This window comes from Periophthalmus magnuspinnatus, chromosome 4 (assembly GCF_009829125.3).
Source record: "Periophthalmus magnuspinnatus isolate fPerMag1 chromosome 4, fPerMag1.2.pri, whole genome shotgun sequence".
Lineage (NCBI taxonomy): Eukaryota > Metazoa > Chordata > Actinopteri > Gobiiformes > Gobiidae > Periophthalmus > Periophthalmus magnuspinnatus.
Window position 1 is genome coordinate 30,487,399 of NC_047129.1, and position 27,935 is coordinate 30,515,333.

At 38.1% G+C, this 27,935-nt stretch overlaps 1 protein-coding gene across 1 annotated transcript; it reads right to left on the bottom strand.

The window, feature by feature from the left end:
- Positions 1-27,824, bottom strand: LOC117370174 (calcium-binding mitochondrial carrier protein SCaMC-1-like). Its single transcript, XM_033965558.2, has 10 exons — positions 27,354-27,824; positions 21,454-21,580; positions 19,576-19,663; positions 14,733-14,844; positions 9,295-9,453; positions 7,537-7,689; positions 6,558-6,665; positions 4,603-4,770; positions 3,458-3,608; positions 1-2,114 (listed from the first exon to the last, which is right to left on the bottom strand). The coding sequence occupies exons 1-10, from the start codon at positions 27,531-27,533 to the stop codon at positions 1,933-1,935; spliced, it is 1,428 nt and encodes a 475-aa protein (XP_033821449.1). The 5' UTR covers positions 27,534-27,824; the 3' UTR covers positions 1-1,932.
- Between the last annotated feature and the right edge of the window lie 111 nt (positions 27,825-27,935).

Consider the following 27,935-nt stretch of genomic DNA (forward strand, 5'->3'; position numbering starts at 1 on the left):
AAAATGTCAATATTTTTATTAAAGTAAACATTTTCTAACAAACCAAAGGCTTTATAATCATAGGGACAATGACATAACAAGGCACGTTAAAAATATGGCCCACCTCAAACAACAGCATTTAGATGGAAATACAGTATTGCACGTTTGTTTTCTGGTTTTTAAAGGTCCTATATTAAGAAGAATTTACTCTTGTGATGTTTAAGTCATGTTTTAATGTTGTTACCTCATCAAAAACACACCTGGAGTTGTGTTTTGTTTCATTCACGTGTGTTTAAGTCGCCTTTTACGGCTCCAAAGCTCAAAGAGATTGGAAATGTTTGTGATGAAGAAACAACATTACAACATAGATCAGAAAATAGCATAATACGGGCCCGTTAAACCTTCAAAAATGGAAACTTTTAAACAAAACGTTTAACTTTTGGACGTCTTTACTACACTTTCTTTAACTAATTGCATATTACGTTTTCCCAGGTTCATTACTTTGGTTGAAACACGTGTCAAAAGTTGTGTTTGTTACAAATATAGAAATATGATTGTACAATTCCGTAGTCAGTGTAATACCTCCTGTTAGCACTCGCTTGCCCTTTTTAGCACCTCGGCTATACATTTTCTGAATACTAATTTTGAGTAAAAAAGTAACTGGGCCAGAATAGAGTTACTTTCCTAAAATAAAAGAAATACATGACGGTAAGTGATGGCATATTTTGGCTTCAAACTGCACAAAATCAGTGAGAAAAAGCATAAACACAGCTCTTGTAGTGAGACATGTGAGATTTTTCCTTCTCTGATCACTGAAAAATGAATACAGAACAAACGGTGAAAGAGATATAAAGCTATTTTTAATCCTACGTCGTGTGTTTACGATATAATTTAAATGCAACTCTGCGTAAAAAGTGTTCAAAATGTTCACAACCCAGTACTCTGTTTGGACTCTGTATCAGAATATGCTGCAAAATCCATTTTAATGCAGGTTTTCAGTTTTTTGTAAATACATTTTCCAAGTTTTCTTCCCATCACTGGCATTAAATGTCCAGCAGAGGGCGACATTTAGTTTTAGTGCAAGAAATAACTGCATAAAACAGCTTTTTTTATAGGTTTGTGGTAAAAAAAAAAAGAGCTGTGAGTGAGTTTGGAGTAAATTTACATTCATTTAAATCATTGTTATGTATGGGCAGAGCTGGATTTTAAACAATCTGCATCGTGAAAAACCCCGTATCTGTCGATCTCTAATTACAACAAATAAAAAGTGTCGTCCAATAGTGGCTCTAAAAAGTTTAAATAATTGTGTATAAACCATGACAAGGTGCATCATGGACTTTTTAACACCAACAAACACTAACGTATAGTGTTATAATTATTCAAAATGACTCATAAATCACTTGTATTTTGCAGTTTAAAGCCACACCGCGTAACTTTCTGGAGGTGGCACGTCACCTGCACGATTCCATGGAAATATAAAGTTAAAACCACGCTTCAGAACATTTTTTTGTGGAGTTTTATGTCATACTGTGGGATATTTTAGCCAAAAGAACAAGATTTCCATGGAAACAAGCAGGAAGAGATCAAATAATAGTCAGGTTTGTGGAGATGCAAGCCCACGCACAGTACGGACACATATTTGAATGGAATAAAAAACATCCAAAATGAAAAAAAAAACAAAAAACTTTTCCTCAAGTCTATTTTTCAGTTAAAAAGTTACGCGATGGGGCTTTAACTAACTGTACATTGCTAATATTTTTTTTACAAACACTCACTACTACACTGACTACGGCGACTCGAGCCACACATTTCATTTTAAAGCTGCTCTTTGTAAACAACACGTAGAACCTCAAAATGTAAAAAAAAACAAAAAACGACAGATTTATTATGGCTCCGTTGAATCTTTGTAAAAGGGGTAAACATGTGATGTCTCCTCGGCTCCTGATTGGTCGGTTACTTCTGTATACCCAGGCCTGAGCGCATGTACTCGTAGACCACGTAACTGATGCTCACAGCTGGGATAACCTTCATGAAGTTTGGGAGAATCCCGCGGTAAAGTCCAAAGAATCCCTCTTTCGCCACGATCTTCTTCACCATCCGGCCCATCGGCATCTGCTCCGAGCCCTCCACAGACGCTGAGAGAGAGGACGTTACGTTAGTGTGCGTGGTTAATCGTAAAGCAAGAACGAGCCTCACGCGAATCTCTCATTTGGGTTGAAATTCATCTGTTTAAACCACAGACTGTATAAAGAAGTGGAGTGAGTGAGTGCGTCCAGTCAAAGCTCATCGACGCTTGTGTTTTTAAGATTCAAATGATTTTCTGTGCCATAAAAACATTTCATTGGAAAGAAAAGAAAAGTATATTCCATCAAATTCTGCAGGATTCCGGTCTCTGCGGCACCATAAAAACTCCAGATAAAGTGGAAAATCATAACCTCTCACCAGTCAACAACATCGCCAAAAGAAAACGACTCTTGCAGTTACAGCGGCGAATTTGGAGCCGAGTTTCATATTTGGAATTCCGACCACAAGTATCATAGCAACCAAAGAGCCAATCAGGAGTGAGGCTGGTTTAGCAGGGACCTGAAGCTTAGCAGCACTGTCAGTCAAACCTGTTGCTAACGCTAGCAGAAACGACATCAGGGAAAGAAGGCGCTTATTTGTCTGTTATTAACGTTCATGTCTTGATATGAACAGACACAATAGTGAAATAAAAACAGCAGGGTCTTCTAGAGCGGGTTAATACGAACATTTTAAGAATAAAATGTCGACCCTGAGCGCAGCGGGGGGACAGTTTTGACAGCAATGGAGCCGGAAGTGCGCCCATGATCACTTCCTGTTTCGAATGCTAGCAGGTTAGCTATATCCATTTATATACACGGTCTGTGGTTTAAACGTAAAAGTGCTCTGTCTGATCTGAATGGTCACTACCTAAACCCCAATTAATCAACGCTAGTGGAGCCTCTGCAGCTCAATGAGTGAAATCTGAACTGGAAAATCTTTCACGTGAGGCCTGACCTGTCCATTTACTGAGAACGACAAAAACTTTCCTCCTTTATATGTCCTCTACACATCACTGTTTCTCGAACTCTGCTACGTCTCTCTGCTCCCTATGGTCGTACTCGGGGACCACCACAGGGAGCACCTTTGGATTAATCAATATTTAGAAAGTCCCTGCTCAGACTGCTGCCCCCGCGACCCAGCCCCAGATAAGCGGAAGAAAATGGATGGGATAGAAAGACTTTATTCATGATTTACTATCATTTTAGACAATTGTTTAGCCCTAATTTTGAACTGATATAGTCTTTGTTTTCCGAGTACAACACCAGATCTAAACCCAAATATTATCTTAGGTGGTACTTTAAAAAAAAAACTCTGCTTTATCTGCACGTTAAGGCTCCGGAAACACAGGTTCAGCTCACTTTTTTTAAACAGTAAGAGCGCAGGTTACATAGTGTTGCTTTAAGTCTGTGTGTACCTGCCGCCTGCATGCGTGTGCGGACGAGGGCGAGGGGGTAGCTGGCGATCTGCCCACAGGAGCTGGAGATGGTGCCACAGGCGAGAAGCACCAGGACCCCGGGGTTGGCCGTGTCTTTGGCGTAACGAGACAGCCACATGTTCTTCAGGGACTGGAGCAGAAAACGAGACGGGATTTAATTACTACTACTATTTATTTACTTTACTACTACTTGCTCGTCTCCATGGAGAGGTTAAAACTCCGCCTGGGATGTTCCACAGTATGATTTTAAACACGTTCATCTCCGTGACAAGACAAGTAACAGGTCAGATCTGTGGAAAAGCGACCACACTTACGCGATAATGCTGCAGATTTTTCAGTTACAAACGATAAGAATTACAATGTATTTTTCAGCAATAATGTCATACTGTGGAATATTTCAGGCTAAGCAATAACATTTCCATGGAGATGCGCAGATGGTGGACTATTTAACAGAAAAGTGCTACTCCGTTGAATTTAATTTGGATCATTGTCTTAAAGAAATATCAGTGTCATAGAATATCACATTAATGCATGAATTGGGAGTGTTCTGTTACCATAGCAATAAAAAAATCCCATGTTATATATTAAATTGCCTATTAAACATGTTATAATGTTGTTACCTCCTCAAAAACAGACCTGGAGTTGTGTTTTGTTTCCTTCATTCACACTTTATTATTAGTCTGTAACATCTCCAAACCTCAAAACGCTCTGTTCCACCTTGTGATGTCATGAAGTGGTAGTTTTCAAATCAACAGCTCATTTTTACCTTTAGTTCAGTAGAGATCGGCAACTCCAGGGCTGAAATGATCCAAATGATTCTAGTGAAGGTGTGTGGAGTTTAAAAACACAGTGGAGCACTTCCTGTTTTACCACATGATGACATCACAAGGTGGAACAGAGTGTTTTCAGTTTGAGAGAAGAACTCAGGTTTGTTTGTGCGTTAAACATGTGTGAATGAAACAAAAAAAAACCCACAACTCCAGGTCTGTTTGTGACGAGGAAACGTTAAAACAGATCAGAAAATCGCGTGTTATGAGCCTTTTAAACAATTCAAAGGTAAATATTTTATCTTTCGAATGCAGAAAAACGAAAAACTCTTCATAAAATTGTAGGTTTGAACAGACCTCGTAGATGGCCAGGTCGATGCCGGCGTACGGGATAATGCCTAAGATGTTTGGGACGTAGCCTTTGTAAAAAGCTTTCACTCCTTCTCTCTTCAGGATCTTCTTGGCGCAGTCGAACATTCCCGAGTACTGCCCGGTTTTCCTCAACGTGAGCCGGGTTTTCATCACCTCAAAACAGGAAAGGCAAAGGTCAAATGATGATATAGTAGTTTAAATGAAATCTGAGCTGGTGGCAACGTGTGGAAGTTAAATTCTTAAAAGCAGATCATTGACTTTTCAGAGATTTTAATCGTGTTATAGTCGTTTCTTCCTCTCATTTACGCTCTCGGAGTCGTATTTGGAGTCGTCTGCGTAATCCCTCAGTCGTCCAGGTCTGATCTACAGTAAAAGCCGAAGTTAAATCTGTCACAACTTCAACGTTTTATCGAGCTGAGAGATTTAACTTCAGCTTTTACTTTGTATTTGGAGCGATCCGTGCATGTTTGAGTCATCTTTAATCGCTTTTTATCAGTTTCAGGGTTGAGTCTCCATCCTCTTTTATTTATTTTTTCCTTTTCGTCCCTTTTTTTCCTTCCTTTCCTTTCTTCCTTCTTTTTTCCTCTTTTCCTTTCTCCCTTTCCCAGATGATACACGTAGGATTTGGCAGTGTTGTGTAGTCATTTTGGTGCAAATTTTTTTTAAATCTGCTACTCGCTAGTGTGATCTACATCTGTCCATAGGGGGCGCCGACAGCTACTCTGCTCTTTCTTGCGATGACGTTCACGGCGACATCAGCTCCCATTGGACACCACAGTTTTCTAACACGGAAGTCATCGGATTTGTTTCTTTTATTACGTTGTTTTAGATGAATATTGTGATTTAAAATGTGCAAATTACAGCACAATGATCCACAGCTGTCACAGATTATTACTTTATATCAGACACAAGTGCAGTATGTCTCCTTTAAAATGCCTCTGGAGTTTTATACGTACTTAGATAGTTAGATACAACAAATCAAAACATATAAAATCACATGCAAATTAAAACCCTAATTTTAAATAAATGTTTCTGCACTGTGTAACTTTTCAGGTGGTGTGTCCGTAACCTGTTCTTCTCCATGCAAATATTACTGCTTTGCCTGGAACATTCTATAATACGGAATTTAAACACCTCCATCTTGTGTTTATTTAACTACAGGTTCTTTATTGCTAACGACATGAATTCTCGGGCTCGACTCTCCACAGATCTCGTCTTCTTTTAACATTCACAATACGTTTTTTTTTTTTAAAGACAAGTTCATAAGACACAGTAAATACATCTCCTAACGTCTCTTTGTTTTATTGCTGTGAATGCGTCCTGACATCTCCATGGATATGAGCAAGCGACGGACTCTCCACCAGAAAAGTTACATAGTGCATCTTAAACATATTGAGATAATGAAACTATTCTTGGGGCGTTTGATACGACGTGTTTTGCAAGACTGATGTTAATCCTCGATATAGTAACAGAATGTCCTTTTTCCCTGTAGACTTTGTTTGGTCCTGGTTTAGTCCTGGTTTAGTCCTGGTTTAGTCCTGGTTTAGTCCAGGTTTAGTCCAGGTTTAGTCCAGGTTTAGTCCAGGTTTAGTCCAGGTTTAGTCCAGGTTTAGTCCAGGTTTAGTCCAGGTTTAGTCCAGGTTTAGTCCAGGTTTAGTCCAGGTTTAGTCCAGGTTTAGACCTGATTTAGTCCTGGTCTAGACCTGATTTAGTCCTGGTTTAGTCTTTGTTTAGTGTTGGTTTAGTCCTGGTTTAGTCCTGATTTAGTTCTGGTTTAGTCCTGGTTTAGACCTGATTTAGTCCTGGTTTAGTCCTGGTTTAGTCCAGGTGTAGTTCTGGGTTTAGACCAATAATTAGTCCCACTTATGATTTTGAAATGCCTCACAGTCGTCTCCCCTGAGTGATATGAACAGATCCGATTGGTTCGACTTCGTTCTCACCTCCATGGGATAAATTGCCGTCTGCGCCGTGGCTCCGGCCAAAGATCCGGCCATAAACCTCTCGTGTGTTTTGACTTTCCCGGGTTCACTGGAGAGAAGCTTCTTGTACTGCACACACCACATAACAACAGGTTTTATTGCAACTCCTTGATGGTAATAATGTGGATTTATTCACAATTTCACCGTTACAAAACCCAGCAAAAGCCGTTTGTGGTCATTTTTTGTTTTGTTTTGGTCCCTGTGATTATGAGAAAAGCAGAATGACATGGAAATGCTTTTAGTTGACAGATCCCACGACTAAAACCAGTTGGAAATAAACCCAAAATCCACTCCAATATCTCAATGATGTGTCTCCAGTATATGAAAAGTGCTTGTTTTCCGATCAACTACAGGATTAGCAGTATTTATACAAAAGAAAACCTTGTGAATTGTGAATTTAGTCTTTGCAGAACGTATTCAATTCAATCTTTACTAAGAACAATATCAGTATCTGGTTCATAGTTTGTATTATATTTATTTATTACTTGTTTATAAAGGTTCTATATTACACAAAACTAACTATTATGAGCGTTTTGTCATGCTATAATGCTGTTAACTCCTCAAAAATAGACCTGGAGCTGTGTTTTGTTTCATTCATTCACACTTTGTTATCAGTCTGTCTACATCTCTAAAGCTCAAAACACTCTGTTCCACCTTGTGATGTCATGAAGTGGTCGTTTTCAAGTCAACAGCTCCTTTTATCTTTAGTTCTGTAGAGATAAGTGGCATTTCCAGAGCTGAAATGATCCAAATAATTCTAGAAATGAAGGTGTGTGGAGTTTAAAAACACAGCGGAGCACTTCCTGTATCACCACACGATGACATCACAAGGTGGAGCAGGGTGTTTTCTGTTTGAGAGAAGAACTCTAACACCTAAATTAACAGTAAAAGTAAAAACATCCTTCGGTTTGATCACGCTTCATAGTCAAACGTCACAAACCTGCTCATAGGCCATAAACTTGATGGCCGTCTCCGGGGCGATCTTGAGGACGTTGATGCCGTTGCCTCTCCACAGAGACGTGACTCCGCCCTCTTTTAACATCTGCTTGAACCCGCCCACCAGGCTGATCTTGTTGCTTTTGGACGCGTGGACCTGACAGTGCACATGTCACACGTTATTACACGCAGTCGTAATAAGATAATAAACGGCAAAGTCAATCCGGGCCTCCCAAAGTCAAATTCAAGCATCGATTTGCCGTAAGTAACGTTTCAGTGACTTTAAATGGTTTATATTTTTGAGCAACGATGGCGAAAATACATTCAAAAGATGCCAAAACATATACGGTACAAGTGACAATCATAGTCTTATAATTGTTCCATCTTTTTTAACATTTTGATGCACAGAAGGACTTTTTGTTGGATTGTTCTCGCCAACTCCAAATTGTTCAGAATATTTTTTGTTTTTTTGTTTTTTTCACTCAATGTTTATCAACTCTACTTTATTTCTGGTGTCTTAAAACCTTAAAAATCTATCAAATTAAATAAATAAATAAAGATCCAGACAAGAAATAATACATAAATAAGTACAAACATATTCACTACACTATAAATATATATAGACTATTTATATAAACACATTTATACGTGATCTATAGGGCTGTAAAATGGACCGAACCTGGAAAAAAAATAAAATAAAATCATGCAAATAGGCGAAAAACTAGCTCAAATTTTTTATAATGTTTACATAATCTTATATTTGTCAAAATCATGAGCTTTTGTTTTTAAAAATAAAAATAAATTTGCCCCTTAACGTTTTGTAAACTCGCTTTTTGTGAATATAGATGTTATGTCCCTCTACATTCTGACACTGAGGCAGAGCTATGGGAAACACAACAGACAAAATGTTTCTTTGCTTTTTTTTTGTCTTTCTTTGTCCACGGAGCTGTAGTTTTCGACCACAAACTCAATATTGTCTCAGCACACAGACTCAAACATTACGGGAGAGAAAGGTTCAGTTCAGCTGTGTCTGATCCCAAAGTTTGTGTCACTGATAAATGTGAGTAAAGTAAAAGTACACATACAAAGGTAAAAAGTTACTCAAGTAAAAGTATTCTGTGTGATCTCGCAGTCGTCAAGGTCTGATCCAGAGTAGAAGTTTAATCTTAAGTACTTGTTTAAAAATGTACTGTCAGTGTAAAAGGTAAAGTAAAGTGTTAATTTGTGTTTAATATTGTGATATTAAACACAAAACACAAAATGACACATATTTTGGTCAACAGTTGCAATACAAATCAATTTCTTAATTTTTCTCATGAATTTTGTGGATTTATTTTTGTTTTGCTCAAAGCTGAAGCTCGAACTCGAAAACTTTAGTCAGGATGTTTCCACAAACATGGTAAAAATAGTCCCTCAAATCATATGAAAAGTACTTTTTACTTTTCAATGCTGTTCAAAAATGTAGTGGAGTAGAAAGTACAGATACTGCTCTCAAATGTAGTCAAGTAAAAGTAAAAAGTATCCACTGTAAAGATACCTTAAAATACAAGTACAGTATTTTACTACTTTTACTTCATTCCCTTGCACCACTTTATTTAGTTGTAGACGTTTATATTTGTAACTAGACTGCAGCAGCTCTTTCATATTTAGATGTTTTGAGTTTTTACAGAGGAAAACGTCTTTACTCTCTATTTACTCTGATACACCTTTTCCATTCATAATAAAGTCCCATTTATTACACTTCCATACGAGCATCTCTGACCTGCATGAAGACCTTCATCCTGTCCAGAGGGGCCGTCCCCGTCCTGGACACGGCTCCGGCCATGGCTCCTGCAGAGAGCTGCTTCCACCACAGCCCCGAGGTCTTCTCCTCCTCCGTGAACTCATCCGGGATGGTCAGACTGTCCCCGATGTCCAGCACCTACAGCAGGAAAACGCAGAATTCAGGCTTAATTAAACAGTTAAGGCGTTTAATCACTCTTAATTAACTATTTGTTCATTATGAATTAAGTATTTCTTCATGTTTTATTTAGGAGCTGTGAGAAGTAAACAACAAAGTCCCGACGACGCTCATTACTGTCAAAATCTAGTCACTTTCACCCTATTTGTTGTAAATCAAACGCCTTAAACAATTTGTGCTTTACAGATTTTAGAGTATAATGACGTCATACTGCCAGATGGGGGCGCAAGAGCCAGTTTTTCCTATTAATTACATTGTACTTTGTCATAAAAACATCCAAAAAGTAAATTCACAAATGTAGAACCTGATCATTTCTATTAGTGACTAGACATTAACTTTGTGTATTACAGCAAAAAAAAAAAAAAAAAAGATTTTAACAATAATAATTTTAACTCTGCCCATCTGTATTAAATAATGTTGACTTATATAATGTTGTGACGTCATCTGAAACCCAGCAGTACCGTTGACGCTCGCATTGACCACAGGCTCCTGAAAATGTGTTGTTTAAATCCATTTTGTAGTTTTTCTTGGACGTGTGCATCGTGTCGCCATGGTAACTGATTCACATACAGGTCCAGGAAAACTGCCGGGTTTGTTCTGTTCTGCAACAAACTGCTGCATTTAAACTGGACCAGAATGGGGCGTAAACACGTGATTTAACCAGGAAAAACCAAGCAGCAGTACTGACAATTTTCTGGCTGTATTCACACACAAGTCATCCGCACATGGGACGTCCTAAAAGCTCGGCGTTTGGTTCGGGGGCGAGACTTCACATTGTATTGCATTCTGTTGGGATTGGTCAGACGCGCTTGGATGACCTTTGTGGGGAAAAAAAAATGTAAAAAGACAATCAGGTTAAGAGTAGGATCAGAGTTAGGTTTAGGAACAGGAAAGTTTAGGGTTTTGGGATGGATTTGTAACCCTGAGAGAATGTCCCCTAAAGTTATTTTAATTAAAAACTGGTTATGATCAAACTAAACCTGTGTTATTTAAAGCGGCAATGTGATTTTAACTTTTCTGTAGAGACATATTTGAATGTTTGGGCAAAATATGGAATAGGAATAGGAATGTGCAACTTGGGAACTGTGCAATGAGTGTAGTGTGCAATTTAGGGATCTGTGCAATGAATGTAATGTGCAATTTAGGAATCTGTGCAATGAGTGTAATGTGCAATTTTAATTTTGGCCCTTTTGTGACCCCAGCGCTTGGAACAATGGATGAAATTTAGACTTTAGCTATAATCCGGTGTGTTTACATTTATGTTGTATCATGTATGTTCATTAGCACCGTCCCAATCAAATAAATAAATTAAAAAATAAATAAACCTTGGCAAAACTGAACTGTAATTCAGACAAAATAAAATTACACATAAAACGTATCATTTAACTGTATTTAACACATCACAAAAACACCGTTAATGCCACTAAACCTTAATATTTACATCTGCTCATAATGAAACTCACTCTCCATAAAAATGTTAGTTCGCTTTGATTGTCATGGAACGTTAAGCCTCAACCCCGGACGAAATGCCGAGAATTTAGGGAATCCCACCCCTGCGTATTCCTGGTAATTTACCCGGGAAATTGCCAGATCAAAAACGCAGGTAAATCAGATCTGGTTTCGTTCACACGTGACTCTGTTCTGGAAAAATGCATGTAAATTCGCGGATTGAGGCTAAAAATGTGTTAGATGTTACATGGAACAATCATTTTTGGGGTTCCATATTATTATATCGTGGGGTTTCGTGCTTTTTATTTGTACTAATGGAGAATATTTTGTTATTTTTCTGTTCTACGATAAGATTTGAGCTTAAATAACTAATTATAGACACAAACGTACTATTAAGAGCTTCATTTGTCTATGTTTTCATTAGTTTATTAACCGTATTGTACATTTAGAGTGTTTTTTTTGGTCCTAAACCTACCTTAAGGTTATAGAGTCAGTTTCAATATTATCGTTTATCGTTTGTATCTACTTTAGCAATACATCGAGCTTCAAAATGTGTTATCGTGACACGCATAACTGCAATTATTAAACATAAAGTGACTGTACCATCTCCACTTCCACTTCGTACAAAAGTCCATCGTCCTCAAAGTCCACGATGAGCAAAGTCCTGTGAGCTCTGAGCTGAGACTGAGACTGCATCCTCGCATACGGGACGTCCCCCCCCAAGTCCCTCACACGATCCTGAGCAGCTGTCCGGTCACATAGCGAACACGTTTGTCCCAAAAAGTGAAAAAAACTCCATTTAAAATCCTCTCCGTCTCTGCCATAGATCAACAGATTCCTGGGACGTTTGGAGACGCTGCACTGCGCTCTCTGACTTCTCCTCTGCCGCTTCTGTTCCTGCCGTACTTCCTTGAGTTAATCCCTTCAGAGGAGCATTTTAAATTAGCTAATCTCCGCTGACGTCGGGGATTAGACACTGGCTGGACCGGAGTTTCCGAGTTCAAGTCACGGCAACGACTTTCACTGGAGCAAAAATGTGTGAAAGCTGCAACGTGTGACTTTCCGGGACGCCTGATCGTGATGTTATTGCTTTGCAGGGAATGTTTCCAAGTATGGCATTAATCTTCTCCATAGATACAAGCAAATGTAGCCACTAGACCAATTTACAGGTCAGATCGGTGGAGAGGAGAGCACGCTAAGTATGTCAGCCTTGGAAGATTAAGCAATAAAGACACTTGTAATTGGATGAATGTAAGGTGAACAAGTGTAAAGCAATATTGTTGAACCTTCCAGGCAAAGCAATAACATCTCCATGACGACAAGCATGCCATTTGATACCACCAACCGGCTTACAGATCAGGTCTGTGGATTGGCGACCCCGCTCAATAACAATGAATGTTTTATCAAAGTCATTTAAAGCAATAAAAACACGTGTTATTGTTTTGCCTGGAAGGTTCAACAATATGGCATTACAATTATTTACCAATTACATCTCCATGGCGACAAGCATACCACCAACCGGCTTACGTGTCAGGTCTATGGATCGGCAACCCCGCTCACAGTAAGAATGAATGTTTTATCAAAGTAATTTAAAGCAACAAAAACACTTGTAATTGAATAAATGCAAAAAGTAGAAAGGTGTAATGGCATATTGTGGAACCTTCCGGACAAAGCAATAACATCTCCATGGCAACAAGTGTGCCACCATTTGATGCCATTTGACTTACATGTCAGGTCTGTGGATAGGCGACACCGCTCACAGTAAAAATGTAATTTAATGCAATAAAAACACTTGTAATTGAATAAATGCAAAAAGTTAAAAAGTGTAATGTCATATTGTGGAACTTTCCCGGGCAAAATAACATCTCCACGGAGACAATGAGGTGGTGTACCCTCTACCAACAAAGGTATAGTGCATCTGTAAACTTGTGCGCAACTCTTTTGTAATATCCAGGCAGAAAAAAAACAAAAAAAACAACAATTTGTCACAATTATTTTCGATGAATTGAATCTCTGGGGCAATTAATCAGTTTTATCAGTGGATTATAGTGATTTTTTGCAGTTAAATCTTTATGATCAATACAAATTAACACATTTTCAGGTTTCGTTTTCATTGCATTTTTCAAAAGCGTCACATGGTCTGACTTTGTGAATGAAGCTCTGATCCTGGCACAGACTCCGAGTGTCACTGCCAAACCGACGCTAAATCCGGTAACAGGCTGTCGCTTTCATTCACAACTTTCACTCGTCCAATGGGGATCTACAACACCTGATGTTTACACGCAGCCAAAAGGAGACGGTAATGAACAAAAACACAGAAATGAAGTAAAAATTCAGTTCTATGTTGTGCTGTGTGTGTTCAGTACATGACTCCACTATAAAACTTAAAGCCAACGCAAACTGAGACTCTTTGGTGATTTCTAGAAGTAAATTTCTCATTTATTTTTCCCGTAGAATTTACTAAAAAAAGAAAAAAATATCTTAAAAACTTAATAAATCGCAAAGTTATTACAGTATTTCACCAAATCTTTCATTTTAATTGTGCATTTTGGACTTAAAGCACCTAACTTATGGGTATTAGTTAGCATGTAGCTGTTAGCGTCGGTGATGCCTTTGAACGACAGGAAAAATGAATGAAAATTTGATTTTCTGAACTAGCGCGAACTTCGTATGGGCGAAACTGAGACAGAAAACAATGAACATGTTTACAATGTCCTCTTTTTTTTTTTTTTTGACAGCACTTGTGACGTTAAAAGACGACGATAGTCACTTAAAGCTAACACGGTTTCATAAGCACAGATCTATGTTTATAGCTGCGACAAGGGCTGCGTCTAAATTCGTCGGTTGCGCACCTCAAGGTACCGTTCGAAGTCCCCGGCGGTCAAAGGGTGGTACTCCATGTATCCTCCGTCGACTGCAAAGGCCGTGCCGAAATGAGATTGGACCACGTCACCAAGGAGCGTACGTCAACCGCTATCTGCGCGCTTACGTTACATCGCCTAGCAACCATGACGTCTGCTGACTAATGAGCTAAATGTTTAAAATGGACACCGAAATAATAACGAAGTAAAGGATTAATCTTTCCCTTTGAATATCAACAGGCAAATATAACGTTCAAGGTGAGTTTTTTTCCCCACGTGTTTCTAGTATTACATAATTTCAAGAAAAGTCTGCTCGGATTCATGTTTCGTTCAATGCCAATCTCCGTGGAAACGCTAGAAACGCAGGGCACATTTGTCGTCCGCAATCGTGGGGCATGTGAAAAGGTACAGGCCTTGATGCGTCGGAAGTGACATAAGTTTCCTTCAAATGCAGCCGACAAAGTGTGAAACCGTCTAACTGAGACACGGCCAAAAAGTGTACGCGGGAGGTTGATGTAAGAAGCTAGGCTAGGCTAAGTTAGCGATGACCGGCAGTTTGTGAGAGACACACGCTCTGTCATGCTAGATTATTACTAAATTATTTACATATTTGATACAATTTGTAGTTGAACATACGATTTTTGAAGGTAGCTGTCTCTCGTTTGATGAATAAAACCAAAAACAAAGCTACAAATCAACTGTGAAGTTTCTAGTTGGACCCGGAAGTGACATCATCTCTATAACAACTCTGTGAATGACTTGTAGTGAGATCACGCTGGAGGGTTGTGCATGTATGTCTATGGATGAACGTTCATTTACCACAGAGACACAATGCACACATTAGCAAACGCCGCTAAAATGGATTTAAAGAACACATTTTCAGGAGTGTGTGATCAATGCTGACGTTCTCCCCGTTTTCCAGTCTCTCACCGTGGAGTGTTTCCAGTAGCGGATGATTTCCTGCAGGTTTGTGGCCGGGTTAAACAGGAAGTGCTCTCTCCACTCGGACCAGTCCACAGTCATGGTGCCGTTCACATCGATACTGCAACAAACACACACAATTCGGCTGGTATAATTCAAAAATAATTTAAATATTCATCCATCGATCAATTCAGTCATTTCTAATCATTAACATTCAGCCTGGGTTTGTTTTAATGATAACTGTGAGATTAATTGATCAGCAAAACGTTAGTCTGTTAGCTATAGCGCCTGGCAAACTCACTGTTAGCGTCACTACTTCCTGTCCAACCGTATCTCGATGAGGTTTTTGCAGAGTCACGCTAAAATGAACAGATATTTAAAGAAGAGACGGTGGACAGTGACTTGAAGGCGACTGACAACATGTTAAAGATTAAACAAATGAGGACACTTCTGCGTTTAGAAAGGAAGGTGTTTCCGCCTCAATGCTAATGCTAATGCTAATTTTGACGCATGAAAAATGTTAAAATGACACCACAAACTGAAATAATCTACATATAAAAAACAAGAGTAGTTTAATAGGTTGCTTATTTTATATTTTATGCTTTTAATAGAAGTTATCATTAGCTTTAGGGACATTGTGAGCTAGCTAGCATGCTGCGAGATAGCATTTGTCCACTGCATTTGATCCCGTTTCTTTAATGATTTAAAAACAACAAATTAAAATGTTATCAAAAATTAATATAAGGAAGCTTTTTTTCGTAATATTGCGCAGCCCAACACCGGGGAATGTCACTTACCATATTTTCCGCACTACAAGGCGCACCTAAAAGCCTTTAATTTTTTCTCAAAAACCCACAGTGCGCCTTATAATCCGATGCGCTTTATATATGGATCAATATTGGTCAATTATGACACCCGTAGTCAGGAGGCGTCGAAGTAATAGCGGTAATAACCCTTTAAGGACTGAGCACACTATGGGCCAGTACAGCTCACCTAGACCTAGACTTTTATTCGTTTTTAGCCATAAAAATCATGTTAAATGAAGTATCAGAACTTACTGCATTTTTTCACACAACTACTTCTATTTTACACATCCATCCGTATTTTTTCTTTTACGCATCGAATAAATGACTGGGAAAATCCCCGCAGCCCCGCGCTCTCATTCAACACCTTCAGGACAACAGAGGCAGATTAATGTAATGACGGTAAAATATTTAGACAGCCCCGTGTCTCCGCTTTGAGACGCTGTTTGAATTTACATGAGAGCACGACTGGGCGCGGAGTTACGCTGCTGGAAAGTCCCGCAAGTCTAACGGCGACGATAGGATCCGACGCTATAGGGATAACGGGGAGACAGCGCTGGGCGACATATGACACAATCTGCCAATGGATCGCGGATGCCTGGGCTGATATATCAGTCTCAACTGTGGTCCGAGTTTCACGAAGGCAGGAATTGTCACTGAACTGTTAAGACAACAGCAGCGACACGGATAATGGCGATTTTGACGAGACAGAATCGTGCACTTTGAATGAGCTCGACCAACTGTTCAACTCAGACACTGAAGAGGAAGAACTCGACTGATTCGTGAATGAGGAATCAATTGAAAAAGTGAGGCTTTACTTCTTCACGTGTTTACAACTAAACAAGGCTGGGAGATACTGTGAATATGGACATTAACGTTTGAACAACGTTGAGTTATTGTTATTGCGTTGCACTATTTCGAGAGTTACTATATTGTGATGCATTAACTTGTTTTGTGAGTGAACAAAGTTTTCAGAACGTTTTTTTTTTATTCTATTAATAAAGTTTGACTGACTGACTTATCTGTTTTATTGACATTCCCTTTAGCGCAGCTCCATCTCGTGCATGCATAACCCCAGATACTACAGTAGTTTATATTCTATGCGCCTTATAACGCAGTGCGCCCTATATATGAAATTTGTTTTAAAATAGTCCATTCATTGAATATTCCGATGCGCCTTTTAGTGCGGAAAATACGGTAATGTTACTTAAATATGACACATGGCTCAGAACAGCAGTAATCCCTAGATACCCTATACAGTAATAATCTATATATTTCACATGTTATTCTGCGATATATGAAATGCATTTTTACTGCAGTACTTGTAACTACCAACTGCCCATTCTGTTGATGAAATGCATGTATTTTAATGACAAAATCAAGTGTATTGCATAAACAAACTTAATTACAATAGATTCAGTTATTTTAAACTCTTTTAGGAGTCGAACAGGCTCACAATAGGACTTTTCGATTCAAATCAACTCAAATTAGTTTCTATAGCGCATTTAAAACCACTTCGGGTGACCAAAGTGCAGATAACACATTTATAACACATTAAATACATAGTAAAAGTACAAATAAAACACCTGTATATCCTGTGTAGCTAGTGTTAAATGCCAGGGAGAAGAGGTGGGTTTAAAGTTTAATCTTACACTCTGTTAAAAACTGAGAGGATCTGCCACAGAAAAAGGTTAAACTTGGTTAAAATGATCGACTGCGAGTTTGTAATGTCATATTCTTCAGCTCTGTACGACATTGGAAAGCGAATATGTTTAAACAAATACTTCCTAAAGTAAAAAGCAGCTCTAAAATAAACAGTGCCTGATGTGAATGTAAACACAGAGGCCTATATTTGTTTGTTTTAAATATGTTGTTTCAAATATGATCTATTTTTTCTGTCTGTAATGGCCAAACGTCGTCCTGTCCTGTTTACTAAAGTATAACTGTAGACTGAGCTCTTTTAGTAGTGAGACACCTGCTGGTCATTGCTTGTCACAGCACTTTTAGGTCATATTAAATCTGATCAGAAAAAAAAAATACTAGAAAAATAATGAGTAATAAGTCATTTCAAAATAAATAAATGCATAATTAATTGAGCATCTGTGTAATTTGCCTAGATCTTTAATAAAAACCCTGTTAAAAAGGTGTTGTACCCGTTTTGTACAGTCTTAAAAATGTGAAAAACAACTAATTCATTTTAAATTATTCACCGCGATGAGTTTATAAGCACTTTTCACAACTTTCACAGACCAGAGCGGAGTTTTCCCATGAGAGTAAAGCTAATAACAACTAACATGCCAACGGTGTACTTCCTGATTATACAACGCTTTATAATTAGGCCTGTCACAATAATCACTTTATCGACTTATCCAGTATATGAAACCTAGAACAATATTTTTGGGGTCAATATTTATCATGTGTACGATTTATTTGCGCTACTGGGAAATTCTGTTGTTATTATTTGGCGACATGAAAAGATTTAAGGAGTAAAAGGTTGAATTGATAACATCTATAGTCGTTAGTTTGCATCTGTAATGAGCCAAAGTGTTTAATTCTCCTGTTTATTTATTGCAGTTCATGTTTTTTTTTTACAATATTGTAGATTTAGAATAGTTTTTGTGGTTTAAATCTGCTGTTGGGTTTTTGTGTCAGTGGCAGAAACTATTTTAAATTAGTTATTTCAGTATTATTGTCTATATTTACTTCAGCCATTTATCAAACTTCAAAATATGTTATTGTGACAGGCCTATTTATAAGTATTGTCAATTATTATTATTATTATTATTATTGAATAGCCATCGTAGTCTAACAGAAATCTATGAGAAATACAAATAAATAACTGATTCCCACATGGATAGAGTTAATAAAATAAAAGTCATTGGTGGAAGAAGCACACAATCTTGTTACGTAAGTAAAAGTACAGTTACAGGAGCAAGAAATACTCAAGTAAAAGTAAAAGTATCACGTGAAAAAAAAATCAACTTAAGTCAAATTACCTGTTTAAAAATGTCCTTAAAGAGCAAAGAGTAAAAGTATTTCCTGCAGATTCTGAGATGTTCAAATGATTGTGATTGTGATAAAGATTTGTGCTGAATTTTGTCAGATTTTTTTCAATTTGTTCAATTATTTTTGTTTGCTTAAATTATAAACATGTTAAAAATAAAGCAGTTTTATCAGCAGCTCTCAGACAATTACACCAGTCACAATAGCACGCTGTGAAGCTCGATATATCGCTACAGATAAACGATACTACTGAAACTACTTTATGTCACTATTTAAAACGACTGTTTCATTAAAATACATGAGCTGCAACAAATAAACACCAGAATGTACCAATAATTAGCCAGAAATGAGACTTTTTCACCCCTCTACAGCTCAAATCTTATCATATTGCAACAAAAATACCCAAAATCTTCCCAGTTTTGCAAATAAAAAGTACTCACGATAAATACTGAGTGTTCCAGGTTTCATATATTGAACAAGTTAAATAGTTATTATCGTGACAAGCCTACAGACAAAATGAATAATGCTTTTACTTCTCAGTCTTATACAAAACTGTAATGAAGTAGAAAGTAAAGATACCTGCTTTTAAATGTAGTAAAAGTAAAATATATCCACGTTAACACCTAAAATTTGTACTTTAACACTTGTACTTTGCTACGTTCACTACACTGGGCCTTTGCATATTATGATACTGTTTATTCCAAAGCTAAAAAGGAGAATCAATAGGTGTTAAATGATTGTATTTGTCAGAGTCTTACCTGGTTGTACATCACTGTGGCCTACGTAGCTACTGTAATACTATTAAACAAAGTACAGAGTATATGAGCTTGTGTCTATTGTTGAGTGAAATGCTTAGAATGGGTGTCCCGCCGCCTCTTATCTGTCTGTCACACTGGTTCACGCCCACAATAGAGCAGATCTTCTTATTGATGACGTTTTTACTGTAAAGTTTATGAGCTACAAATGAGCTGGACCGACACCGTGACGTCTTAATGCACAGCGTGTGTTTAATCCGTAAACTTTTATGTGTCTTTTCATCTCATTACCTCTGTAGAATCTTCTCCGCCTCCTCTTTACTGATGTCCAAACCCAGATCGGCCAGCGACTGCTTTATCTCCATGAAATCGATTTGACCTGTGACAAAAAACACAAACATATGTAACAGACGTGATAACATGGAAGATTAAATATATTTGCTGTTGTTTCAGATTAAATGGCAGTTTGTAAGAATGAAAATAAAGCTTGTTTTTGTGTGAGTCGGATTTATTTCACTGGAAAAAACATTGTGTCTGTGAGCGGGCTTGCATCTCCATAAACCTGACGCTTATTTGGCCTAAAAGACGGCTCCCACCCGCTCGTTTTCATGGAAATGTTGTTCCTTTGGCTGTAATCCTCCACAGAATGGCATAAAACTGCTGGTATTTATCTCCATGGAGACTGAAAGGATGGTTTATATTTATATAGTGGTGAAGGAGAAATGGTCACATGGTTTTCATACAGCGCTTTTCCGCCGTTAAAGGGCTTTACATCAAGGAGCCGCTCAGCCATTCGTTCACACGTTCGTCTGTGGGAGCTGGAATCATGCCGACAACCTGTGGGGCAGTAGATCTAACCTCCAACCTTCAGATCAGTGGACAAACGCTCTACCAACTGAGCTACTGTCGCTTTTCAAGACACCAAAAGCGCTTTACGGTGTACAGTTGTCCCTCACTATATCGCGGTTCACCTTTCGCGGATGTTTTTAGTGCAATTTTTCATGCTTTTTTACATCGTATGAACGTGCGTTGTGTTCTTTGTCCTGATTGGCTGTTGGACTGTAGACCATTGTCCATCAGTCTCCTCTGTGCCGTGTCTCCTGTACAGTACATGTGTTCAGACAAATTTACATAAACGTTGGATCGCAGTGTGACTCGGAAAAAGACCCCTGCACCGAGGCCTTCAGTGGAAAAAGACACTACAGACAAAAGAGGCGCGGTCAGAGAAATTGTGAAATACGTGTGAGTCACTATTTATATAATTTCTTGTGCATCCAACCTTGTTAAATTTGAAATGTGAGAAAATGTTAATGCCTGTGTGAGAAAAGTGTATAAAGTGTGTGGTGAGGGGTTTTACCAGGTCTGAACCAGGTCTAAACCAGGTCTAAACCAGGACTAAAGCAGGACTGAACCAGGAAAAGTGAATTAAGTGTGTAGTGAGGGGTTTTACCAGGTCTAAACCAGAGCTAAACCAGGTCTAATCCAGGTCTAAACCAGGTCTAAACCAGATCTAAACCAGGTCTAAACCAGGACTGAACCAGGAAAAGTGTATTAAGTGTGTGGTGAGGGGTTTTACCAGGTCTGAACCAGGTCTGAACCAGGTCTAAACCAGGTCTAATCCAGGTCTAATCCAGGACTAAACCAGGTCTAAACCAGGTCCAAACCAGGAAAAGTGTATAAAGTGTGTGGTGAGAAGTTTTACAGCTGCAAATATTTGAAGAGAATAATTAAGAAAAATAAAGCTGATACTTCACAGATTTCGCTTATTGTGGGTTATTTTTAGAACGTAGGGACCACTCTCTTATTCATTCACTCCACTCTCGGTGGTGGTAAACTACTATTGTTGCCACAGCTGCCCTGGCACAGACTGATGGACGCAAGGCTGCAACTCTGCGGCAACGGCTCCTCCTCCTCCTCCGAACACCACCACCAAAAGTCACTCACCGGCACCACATTCATACAAGACAATGTGGATAAAGTGTCTCTTTTAAGGACACAACAACAGTTTGCATCACTGTGTCACCTGGTCTCCCATCCCAGAACTAACCAGGACCAGCTCTGAGTTTTAACAAGAAGGTTTGGCCACAACAACTGAAAACTTGAGTCATTATACGTCCCGTCTCTCAGGTCAAACTAAACCTGTGTGGAGCCTTAATGTGGATTTCGTACCGTCGTTGTTTTTGTCCAGACTCTTGAACGTGAGTCGCAGCTTCTTCTCGTGTTCCTTCAGATATTTGGAAAACTCCTCAAAGTCCAGGCCCTCGTCTTTGTCCTTGTCTCCGGAGGAAACGATTTTCTGAAAAAGACAGAAAAATAAACGTTTAACCTCCTGAGACCCGAGCTCTTGCGGGACTTTATTTGCAAAAACTATTAAGTGCTTGAACACATACATTTTGTGTAAAAAACAAAATGAGAAACAATTGTGCCTCTAGGAACAATGTGTCTCATTTGTGCTGCTGACAGGTGCAGGAAGACGTATGCCTTAAAAAAAAAAAAAAAAAAAAAAATTAAATAAAAAAAATTTAAAAATTAAATAAAATACAATTTGAAAAAACTAAATAAAATAAAAAAATAATACAATAAATGAATAAATAAATAAAAATAAATTTAAAATAAGTAAAATAATATATATATATATTTAAATACAATAAATAAATAAAATAAAAAATTATACAAAAAATAAATTAATTAAAATAAATTAAAATTGAAAATAAATAAAGAAATATTCAAAATTGACCATGTTCCTGTTGCTGTTCTTCTAAAAATTTGCACTGTGGCCTAAACAACCCAAAATGTGTTGTCCACAGATGAGGACACCAGGTCTCAGGAGGTTAATACAAGAATTTCATTTATTTGATGCAAACTTTATCCTAATGTGCTGTTGTACAAGTATCAAAACTAGATACTAATTTGTGCAGATATCGATACTAAAAGTCACATTCACAGGACAGAAATGAACCAAGTATCGAAATCGAGTTTGAAATATGAGTATGGTGAAAACACTAGAATGTATTTTATTATTCAGATAGAGTTTTATGATTGAGAATGATAAACAGACCTGCAAACCTATTGGAGGAACAGTTTTAACACTCACATATTCCAGATATTCAATTTTAAGGTGGAACCGAACACTGTATTGGCCCTTTTTGGTGTTTTGGATGATCATGTTTGTACATTTTAGTGCCACAAAAAAATATTTTGCGTTACTTATGGCACGGAGGGCTATTTTATTCAGGTGGAAGGACACGAACCCTCCTTCACATTTACAGCGGCTACAGGATGTCATGTCCTGTCTGAAGCTAGAAAGAAATAGTTTTACATTCAAACTAAATATCAATGTATTTGAGAAGACATGGGGTTGTTTCCTACAGTTATACCCAGCAATAAATACAGCACCTGGTGTAAATATTCTACCTGTGCGCTGAAGGATATATCAACTAATAAAGCTTCTTAGTTGGATCACACATATATATGAAAACACTGAATTCATATATTAGTTTGAATACTGTTTGATGAAGTCACACATTGATTTGAACACTGTTTTTATGCTTAAACACTGAAATCGTTATAATAGTGCGGTTTAAATGCAGCATTGTGTGTTCTGCATAACGGGAGGCAGCTGGGTACTTTGCAGAAACTCCTTTACAGAGATAAAACAGCCGGAGACGACTCATGGCCGAAAAACAGACAGTCGGGAGTGTCCGGGAGACGTGAACAAAGTTTCGAAGGAGGAACCAAGACGTGCACCTGCTCAGCGTACTATTTGTGCATTCATGATTGTTGTTTTTTTACCTTTGGGTCAAGGGAGAGCGCCTGGCTTAAGTCCCGCGTACGTTACGACTGTTTGGGCCAACGGTCTGACCCAGAGCTCTGTATTAGATTGTATTTGTCAGGGAATAAATGTTTGTGATTTGAACTGATCAAATCCAGCCGTCATTTTTGATAGATTTTTGGGTGCGTGGGTTTCTTATTTATTTTTTTGTGGGTTTCGCTTTACACTTTGTTCTTTCTTTTCTTTATTTTTGTGTATTTTTTTATTATCAGTTGTTGTTCTATTAGTTTTCAGTTGTATTTGATCATTTGCAAACAATGAACATATCTTGATTTAACAAAAAAGAGAGAATGATGAACGGATTAACCAAAAACTAATGTGCGGGTTGGAAAAAGGGAACCGTTTGCCACTTTTGACTCATCGCTTAGGAAAACGAGGAAACTTGTAGATATAAAAATAATCCTACACACAACAAAGCTCCAAGCAACAGGAGAGAGTGCTCAAATGTACTAACTTAACCCATATTTGAATAGAGATTTCTTTATTATTATTATTCTTTTCTAGATTTCTTTATTCTTCTTTATTCTAACAGCAACAGTTATACACAAAAACATGTAAATACAACTCCTCCGCTCGTGTTATAAAGTACTTTTAAAGGTCCTATATTACACAAAATTGTCTCTTGTGAGGTTTAAGTCGTGTTATAATACTGCTACCTCCTCAAAAACACATCTGGAGTTGTGTTTTGTTTCATTCACACATGTTTGAGTAACACTTTATTATTAGTCTGTCGATATCTCCAAAGCTCAAAACGCTCTGTTCCACCTTGTGATGTCATGAAGTGGTAGTTTGAAAGTCAACAGCTGCTTTTTACCTTTAGTTCAGAAGAGTTTGGCTATTCCGGGGCTGAAATTATCCAAATGATTCTATAAATGAAGCTGTGTGGAGTTTAGAAACACAGTGGAGCACTTCCTGTATCACCACATGATGACATCACAAGGTGGAACAGAGCGTTTTCTGTGTGAGAGAAGAGCACAGCTTAAATATGCAGGGTTTGTGTGTTAAACGTGTGCAAAAGTGAGACACACTTGGGGAAAGATTATACGCTGAAGAAGACACTATTTTTGATTTTGAACTGTCATTTTGTGCATCAAACACGCAAAGAAATGAAAATGATGAAGCTTTTAAGATGGAGGCAACGGATCTGTTCATCAAAGAAGGAAATAGAGCCACTGCACGTAAGTTTGACCATTAAAGAAGGAAATAGAGCCATCGCGCGTACGTTTGACCATTAAAGAAGGAAATAGAGCCACTGCATGTACGTTTGGTATTAAAGAAGGAAATAGAGCCACTGTACGTACGTTTGACCATTAAAGAAGGAAATAGAGCCACTGCACGTACATTTGACCATTAAAGAAGGAAATAGAGCCACTGCATGTAAGCTCAGCATCAATGAACCGATGTTGCGGTAGCGGGAAGAACTTAAGTCAATGTAAAAAGACGAAAAAAGCTTTGAGAGGAAATAAAAGCAGAAGGCTCTTGTTGGTGCTGTTTTATTTTCTAAACCTGCAGCTATGTTCATCCCGTGTTCATCCCGTGTTCATCCCGTGTTCATCCCGTGTTCATCCCGTGTTCATCCCGTGTCGGTGCCATACTGCCGATTTTCAGGCACAGTTTAAAAATTAAAAAACAAACAAACAAAAAACTAACAAAAAACTTTCCTTGTACCATCCTTCTGTGTAAATATTTCATGTTACAACATAAAAACCTGCGGCTTTTATATGTACAAAACTGATTGCCTTTTAAAAATTAGCTTTCGTGGCTTATATTCAGGTGCGCTCTATAGTCCGAAATTTACAGTATAAACCCATCTATATTGGTTATTTCTTCTCCTTCCTCCGTTTGTGCTGGAATTTGACCTATTTAATCGATTTTGTTCAGTCAGATCCATGTTTTTGCCTTATAAGGTCGGGCAGGACAGAGAAACCCCAGAGGACAAAGTCGGCTTAATAACGTGATATGAGACAGTAATGAGTTAATGACCAGTGTGTCAGAGTGTATCACATTCCTGCAGTGGCCTTGTTAAAGCAGTGACTTCAGTGTTATCAGGCAGGAAATGGGTAAAACTGTTTGGACAGCACAGGTGGGACCCTTCGAACGCCAAAGCACCCGTCCCAGTGTGAACTTTGAGACATATTTAGTAAAGGAAATCCCATTTACACTTTGGTTTATATTTATTTGTGTAACGTTTTTTTGTTCTTTAATGTTTTTGTGCTGCATTTTGAGCCTGTCGTACGTGTTTTCTGTTTGGTTATAATGCTCTTATCTCATCAAAAACAGACCTGGATTTGTGTTTTGTTTCATTCACACATGTTTGAGTAGCACTTTATTATTTCTGTCTACATTTCCAAAGCTCAAAATGCTCCGTTGCACCTTGTGATGTCATCAAGTGGTGGTTTTCAATTTAACAGCTACTTTTTACCTTTAGTTCAGTAAAGATTGTCAATTCAAGGGCTGAAATTATTAAAATGATTCTAGAAATGAAGGTGTGTGGAGTTTAAAAACGCATCGGAGCACTTCCTGTATCACCACATGATGACATCACAAGGTGGAACAGAGTGTTTTCAGTTTGAGAGAAGAGCTCAGGCTAAATATGCAGGTTTGTGTGTGAATAAAACAAAATTCCAGGTCTGTTTGTGATGAGGAAACAACAGAACAACAGTAGAAATGAAGTAATGCACGTTTAAAAAAATACAACAGTGACACATGAATGAAGAGGTTTCCCTGAGAACTTTAACTGCAATATTTATTCTGTAGTATTTGAATCCAACTTAAGTATTCTGTTCCTAATAATAATAATAAAAACAACATGCAGTATGAAGGTTATTAAGATGATGCAAAGTTGTTCTGGTTTGACCTAATTTGGTTTTGACAATGAGCTCCTTGTAGTGACAAAAACATGATTTTTTAACCAACGCTCTACTTCAAATGTCCTACTTTATAAAATACAAAATACTAATTATTGGTTATATTTGTGTTATGTCTAATGTCTGGCTGCTTCTAGAGAAAGTAGTAGTAAAAGTAGTAAAAGTTGTAAAAGCTGTAAAAGTAGCAAAATTGCCAGTAGCAGTTGTAGAGGTAGTAGCAGCCGAGTACTATCTGTAGGGTAGTTGTACCAGTAGAGAGATTACCAAAAGTAATAATACAAGTAGTAGTTGTATTGTAGTAGAAGCAGTAGTAGCCCAGTGCTTCTTTTAGTAGTAGTAGCAGTAGCAGTAGAAGTAGTAGGAGCAGTAGCGATAGTAGCAGCAGTAGTAGTAGCAATAGCAGCAGTAGTAGTAATAGTTGTAGTAGTAGTAGTAGTAGCAGTAGTAGTAGTAGTGGCAGCAGTAGCAGTAATAGTAATAGTAGTAGTAGTAGTAGCCAAGTAGTATTTGTAAGGTTGCTGTTGTAGTTGAAGGGTTATCAAAAGTAGTAGTACAAGTAGTAGTTGCATTGTAGTAGAAGCAGTAGTAGCCCAGTGCTTCTTTTAGTAGTAGCAGTAGTAGTAGTAGTAGTAGTAGTACTAGTAGCAGTAATAGTAGTAGCAGCAACAGTAGCAGCAGCAGCAGCAGCAGCAGCAGTAGTAGTAGTAGTAGTAGTAGTAGTAGTAGTAGTAGTAGTAGTAGTAGTAGTAGCAATAGTAGCAGTAGTAGCAAATACTTTTACGTTTATTGCAGTGGCCTAACTTATCTGAACAGTTGTCCTCCTCCCATTTGTATTTTAATTTCAAACCAGGAACAACCGGATGGATCCACTTTGATGTGATTGACGGGCTATTTATAAAACCACAATTATATCTACAATACAATACCCTAAGATGCAACATAAAGAATTAAACATGCTCTCTGTAACTTTTCTGGAGGATATGCCACATGCTCGTCTCCATGGAGATGTCATTGTCTGTCTGAATGTTCCACAGTGGAGCTTTAGACATATATATATAACCTAATGTAATAGCTAGAAAAACATCTCCACATTTCTAACGTGTAACTTGGCTTGGTAGCATCCTTTACTTGGACTCCATGGCAACAGATACATTTAATGCCACACTGTGTAATGTTCAAGGTAAATAAACAAAAAACATCTCCATGGAAACAAGGCAATGAAGCCTTCCACGTTTAAGGAATAGGCTTGTGCTACAGCAGTTTGCGAGTTTTCGGGATTCCATAACTTGTTTTTTTCCATAAATTCCCTCATATTTGCGCCATATTTGTATCGCTTTTACGCATTTCCCGTAGCGCAGTTGCCTCTTTACCTGTGCGGCTCCTTTTCCAGCCTTGAACCCCATCGCGGCCAGGCCTTCTCGCAGCTCAGACACATCCACTTTTCCATCTTTATTCGTGTCCAGTTTGGCGAACAGCTCCTCGTACGTTTTGGATGCATCTTGTGCGCAATGACAATCCGTGAAAAAGAACTTCCGCAAAGACTGGTACATTTTAAACAATAAAAAAAGCAAAAACCTAAAACCTAAAACGCTAAGAAGGCAAAAATGCTTAGGAAAAGACGCAAAGGAAGCGACCCAGACTGCGTAATTCTGCTCTGGAAACAAGTCCTGGTGTTTTAAAGTGAGTTTCTATGCGCACGCTGCAAATCAAATGACGCAGGGGTTTTCATAGATTCCTTTTGCCTAATACTAGTAGTAGGAGTAGTAGTAGTAGCCTAGTAAGTAAATATTTCTAGGCAGAGGTAGTAAACTGGCAGCTGAATGCGGATGAGGAGGGAGGCGATAGTTCGCTTTAGGTCGGGCACCGCCTCCTCTTCAATACTTGCAAGTAGCGACACACCCTTTTTCAAGAGCAACATAGCAGGAACAGTTTTTTTTTTTTTTTTTTTTTTT